A 6076-nucleotide genomic window follows, 5' to 3' on the forward strand; every position below is an offset into this window, starting at 1 on the left:
AACTTTAAATTTTTGAGGGGCGAGCGCGCGACACATGCGAATCTGTAATACTGTCCCTCTTGCTCTATCCAATACGAGGGTCGCCCAGCCTTTATGGGCGGAGGGGCAGACGATGGTGCTCAGAGAGTGAGGGAATGCATGCTCACCGAAGACAAGTAAAACCTGTGCTTCGATTTGAAACGAATTGAAACGAATGTATTAAGATTCGAGGGATTATTGAGAAATGATTAGGGCCGTGTACTGTTGATTACGAGTCGGCTACCCTCGCCTCCGTCCCAGTAAATATGGGTCACACACAAAAAAATGTATGTCAGTTACGCACAAACAGGACAAGACAAATACAATTGTTTCCAAAGGGCTCGTATTCGCACACACACACACACACACATGTCCCCGTTACATTTCTCTCAAGTTCAAAGGGTCCAATATCATCGCGACTCGGCGCCGTATATCGACACGGAGCTGAATGGAACTTTATTGCGGCAAAAGCACCGCAGGAGGGGAGGGAGGGGCGCTGCCGGAGGGCGCAGTCCCCGCTGCGGGGCCTCATAGCCCGGCCCAGGCCCGGCCCAGCGCCTCATTCCCGACACAAAGGCCGGCCGTTTAGCGAGCGGGGCTGCAAAACAATGTTCCGTTCAGCAGGCTTCGGCGGCCCCGGCACTACTGTAGGGGTGCGGCGGGGAGCAGTACATTCATCCCGGCCATATTCAAATAGTGGGGCGGGAGGAGGGGTGGGGGGGAGGTTGTCCGACACGGAGAGGGAGGGGAGGGAGGCGCAGGTGAGCAGGGCGCGCGGCGCGCCTGGGGCCACTCGGCAGCAAGGCAGTCCCGTGACACAGCCGAGTGCTGCATCGGCCGGTCCACCGAGTGCGAGTGAAATGGAGCTATGTGGCCACGGCTCGAGCGTCTCACTTACTCCCGGACTGCACCGCCCGATGCAAACCTCTGGGCAAATCGAAGGATGTGGCGTGGGCATATCGAAAAAAAAAAAAAAAAGACAACCAAAAAACAAGGGTGTTAATGTCGCACACTTGTAGGTGTGTGAATTCATGCCTTTACTGACTTAAGTGTGCGGATGGGCAGTCACACACACTAGATCCTTATACATGGATAGTGCACTGTGTTCTGCATTTTATACAGTCATAATATCATGCACAATTTTATATGCATAACTATGTACATGTACAGTTTGTGCATAATTAAGCACAATTTGTACATGATTATGCATAAAATTTGTGCATACTTCTGTATAAAAACTCTGCATGTTTGTGCACAATAAAATGCATAAAGGGTAATTTAGTGTGCACACCTACAAGTGTGCGACATTGACACACTTGCGTTCCCGATGCTGTGTCGTTGCGCGCGTGCGGGCACAGCAGCTACACCGAGACGGGCAGTGGCGGTTGCAGCGCCTGGCCGCACACACCACATAAACATCTCAGGATCAGGGCAGGCATATAAAACGCCTATTACGCCCGGGCCTCGCAGGCCTCCACCCCCCACCGCGGCGGCGGCCAGGGGCCGTGGCGGCAGCGGCGTCTGTATACATAATGTACGCACGGGGTGCGACCGTGCGACCTCCGCCCTCCTCACCTCTCTTCTTTTGCCTCTCCTCCTCCCTCTCCCTCCCTCCCGCTCTCCAACCACCTTATCTCGCGAGAGGCGTGTAAGTCACACACTATGCACGCGCCTAGAGGGCCTCCAGCAAACTACACACTCCCCCCTTCCCTCTACACATGCACACACACACACATGTCGCCCTTTAAAAATTTTAATGAACAGCTCTCAAAAGAAAAAGAAATACACACGCGGACTAGTACAAAAAAAAGCACTTTGGGAATATGGTCTTAATACAACTGTTATACTATTGCAGTGGCGTGTATAGTTCAAGAAACACTGTAAAAACCAATGTCTGGTATTTTAGGGAAAAGGTAAAACATTGAGGAATTCGCGTATTTGAGAAAAAAAAAACACTCAAATTTTGAGAAAATCTTATCTTATTTTTCCACTTCTCAGAATTTTAGACATTGTTTTTACCGTGTACAGAAATTTAGTCTATTTTAGACTATTTTAGAAACCACACACACAGAGTTCCTTTCATGCAACACAAACGCTCCGCAAACCCACGCATGTAGCTCGCTTGCGCGGGGCCCTTATTCGCAGGGGGGTGCCAATAGTGCGGCCCCCGACTGTAAATAAAGGAAGGGACAAAGTTTGTTAATTTCTGCTAACGACTCGCCGGCGGGTTTTAACGACGCCCAGGCAGCGCCCCGGCCGCACTGCTCGACCCCTAGCCGCACACACTGACCTCCGGGACCAGCCCGTCAGTCGTCAGGTGCGAGTCAGCCCAACGCAACAAACTTATTACATTTCGACAGGTACATAACGCAGCCAGGCTTTTGCCGCCATTAACGGCGTCCAGGTCCAGCTCGACCGACTGTGCGGTCCAGAAAGTATTAGGAATGTAGAACTTCGGTGAGGAAACGGTGCCTATGCTTGTCACACGGAGAGGGGCTTTTGCATGTTTATTGACGTCGTTTCCATTTTCCGCGTTGTCTGAAGACGCCGCCTTTACTTTCCATGTTCTGTTTTGCCCCCCTCCAGTCTCTTTGAAATAAGAAGAGGCGGGAGATACGCCGCACACATTTGTTCTATATCGAGGGGGATGGCCTTAAGTTGATGTTGGCGCGCTTGGCGCTTTGCGATCGCGATTCGCCCGACAACAAGACGTATTATTGCGAATACCGAAGGCGAGCAGCCTGCGCGCTGCGCAGCCGCGGCGCCGAGTCGCGCGGGGCGGCGGAGCGAGCAAGATTGATGGACTCGAGCGATCAGGGCTGAGCAGACTGCATGGGAGGACCGCACATGTGTGAGGGATACGAGTGAGGAATTAGACGGGGGAGGAGGAGGGGGGGGGGGTGAGTGAGAGAGAACTCGCCGAGAGGAAGCGGAAAACAAGCGAACGTGTTCACTACCGACAAGCGGTGGGTTTTTGATTGAAAGCGATGGATTGGCTCCCTTCCATCCGTGCCGTCTGCAATATTGACGGCTCTTTCATTTCTCTTCCCGCGCCTCTGCTCGCCCCCCCCCTCTCCCTCCCCCTCTCTATCGGTGGATTTGAGAGAAGGCGCGGAGATGGCTCAGGCTTCGTTTTCAGTGATCGCCCGAACCCCGGCCCACTCGCGGGGTATAGGGGGATCCCCCGCTGATCCCCTATGGGCTATGGGGACTACTCACCCCGACGCAGCCCCCATTGCAATGGGTTAACCCGCTCGCCCGCTCGCACTCGTATCGGGTGCCCCCCCCCCCTTACTCCCCTCCATCTACCGAAAATTCCAGGCGGTCGGCTTTTTTAGGAATTCACGAAACAAATAAAAGATTATTTGGGACAGAAAACATGTAAGTTGCGAGCCGATCAACTATCATGTTTGTTTTCCGAACTTTAACACATCAGCTATGAAAATAAATGAAATTCGTAGATAGAGAGAAAATCTACGACAAGAAACTGTGCTCTGTCGACTCATTTCCAACCGCATTCAGAGCGATAATTGATCGCAGTCACAGAAACCTCGTGCACAATCTGTACCGGTGACAACAAGTATCTTATTGTTTTTCTAGTTGGCAAACAACATCGCTCGGCTCCGCAATAACGCCTTGTCTGTCATACGGCAGTGCAACCGCGCAGGCCAGTGGCCAGGTTTGGGATCAGAGATTCCTGTGTGTGTAACCGCCCGTGTGGTACACACCGTTCAGCATTGGCCCCTTCACTATCCTTTTCAGTCTTCCCGCAGATCCAGCAATAGAACACAGTACACCTCGATCCATCAGACTAAAAATGAACACTGCCTCCACTCCCCGCAATCGCATCGGTGTTTAGGAGTATGGGATCATCCGGACAGTTCGTCAGTCATTCGCCATTACGAACCTGCCAAGTTCAGCTGCTGGAAGCTCTCAAAGCGCCTGATCAGTAGGCAATATCCTGCCTACAATGCATATGTGTACTGCGGTATGGCCTACCCTGAGTCTCGCAGGCGCCGAGCTCCCGTAATATTTCGAATAAATATGAGAAAAACGGACGTACTATCTGGACAGATTCTGAAAGAGTGCCATGAATTCTCCTACACAACGATGAGGGGCAGTGTTCATTTTTAGTCTGATGGATCGAGGTGTACTGTACCACCAAAGGACACGCTTGTCCCTGCTGCTGCAACAGTAGGAACCCCGCCAACAGTAGGGCATTTCCTCTCTCGACTCTGGTGCGCTCTGGAGACTCAAGTGTCGAACAGTATCACATTTCTAACTGCAGTATCAATGGAACTAAAACATAACTTCACCCATTGTACTGCCATTATAAGTGTAGACCTCATGAGATCGAGTTCAATGCGCAATGTGAATTTACAATTTTGAATTATAAATTTACATCTTTTGTGAACAATTAGTCAGGGTCCAGTACAGCTGTTTCTCACAATGGAAGCGCACCCTTCATTCGCCCTTGTGAGCCTTGCCAAGTTCATCCTATGCAAGCTCTCAAAACGCCTGATAGGTAGGCAACACCATGCCTGTAGTGCACGTGTGTACGGCGGGTCGGCCTACCCCGAGTCTCGCAGGGGCCGAGCCCCTGTTATTTGCCTAATATATAGTTGCTATATTGCTTCGTAATTAATGCGAAGTAATAGTTCTCTTCGCAGCTCTTTAATAAGGAATCTCTTACGTACTGAAGTGATACACCCAGGCTTACTAATGGCGTATTTACATGTACTAACAGCGAACAGCTTAATAACGCCAACTTATAGTAGAAATCAAGTGTATTACAGCCAACATAATTTTGTATAACGAATAATGGAAAAAGGAAAATATAGAGTGTACTAAAGTGTCGTGTACTAAACGTACGAACTCGTGCACTTTCCCCTGAAGTGAAATTCCCCTCGATGATTTAGTATGGTGCTTGGTTCCTCTGCCCCCACTCCTTCCCCTTCACGCACTTTTGCTCACAGAAAAGCGGGGGGAAATCGATTGTAGAGGATGTCTATCGTCGCGGCTTATGAGACACACATCACCATATGTAAGCTGATGAACTCCATTCAAAACCGTTCTATTAAACCCTAATCTTGCTCAATTCACACAGCCCCACGCACAGCGCCCCCGAACAAAACCCAGCCCGCGGCAACGGGAACGGGACAGGGATTATTGACCTCTTTCATTTCAAATCAAACGTAAAAACTCATTACACCGGATCTACTACACCCCGCTAATCCGCGCCTCCCTCTGTCCACCCATACACACGGGCCCGAAACTGACATGGCGTTGGACCGTGGCCAACGCGTAACATCGTCGAAACAGCTGGCAATCACGGCTCCTGATCTCACTGATGTCCCCGCCTGATGCGCGAGTCTGAGTCCACAACAAGCTGCTGTCCCGCTCGAGCTCCGCGGTTGGGAGGTACCGGGCCGTATGGTACCCTGTGGTAGTGCCGGGAGGCAGTACCCGCGGCGGGGGTACCCAGCACCAGCAGAGGGACCCGGCAGGAGGGGGAACCAGTAAATAAGGAAATAAAGTACCGACCTGAGCGTGACCTGGTGGAGCCGGCCGCGCTGCCCCATCGCCCGCAGCGCCCGCAGCGATCCCAGGAAGGCGCGGGCGTAGCGCGCGTCCAGCCGCAGGGCCCGCCTGAACCAGGCGAGCGACTCCAGCGTTCGGCCTGCAACAGACAGAAACCAGGGTAGAGAAACAGACACTTTCGGCGAACAATAACGGATGAAATGCGGAAAGTACTCCTTAACAAATGAGTAGCGTAGGGCTTCTGCGTCACGTCGAGGGCCACGACTTTGATATTATTGAACGGGCCAAGCAGAGCCAGGATAACTAATACCTGCACGCATTGGCGCTCAACGCCAACCAACCCGCACACGGACGGGAGAATTCCATCAGCCAAGCGAGCGCGCCTGATTCTATATTCCATTCCAACGTAACTATGCGAAAGGCAGCACCCTGCCGCCGCCCGCCTCGGCAGATAGTTTCCCTGCCGCTTTCGCCTTGACCACATCGCACGCTCGTCTATTAGAGCTTCTCCCCCCCC

At 52.0% G+C, this 6076-nt stretch overlaps 1 protein-coding gene across 1 annotated transcript in view; it reads right to left on the bottom strand.

Annotated features, from left to right (window-relative positions):
- Positions 1-5694, bottom strand: part of LOC127752317 (uncharacterized) — a 9716-nt gene extending 4022 nt beyond the window's left edge. The window contains exon 1 of the mRNA XM_052277273.1: positions 5563-5694. Coding sequence (XP_052133233.1) covers positions 5563-5600 — 38 coding nt within the window. The 5' untranslated portion in view covers positions 5601-5694. The remainder of the gene's footprint in view (positions 1-5562) is intronic.
- Positions 5695-6076: the final 382 nt, after the last annotated feature.

Source organism: Frankliniella occidentalis, unplaced genomic scaffold, assembly GCF_000697945.3.
Source record: "Frankliniella occidentalis isolate FOCC.00 unplaced genomic scaffold, Focc_3.1 Scaffold1, whole genome shotgun sequence".
NCBI classification, from domain to species: domain Eukaryota; kingdom Metazoa; phylum Arthropoda; class Insecta; order Thysanoptera; family Thripidae; genus Frankliniella; species Frankliniella occidentalis.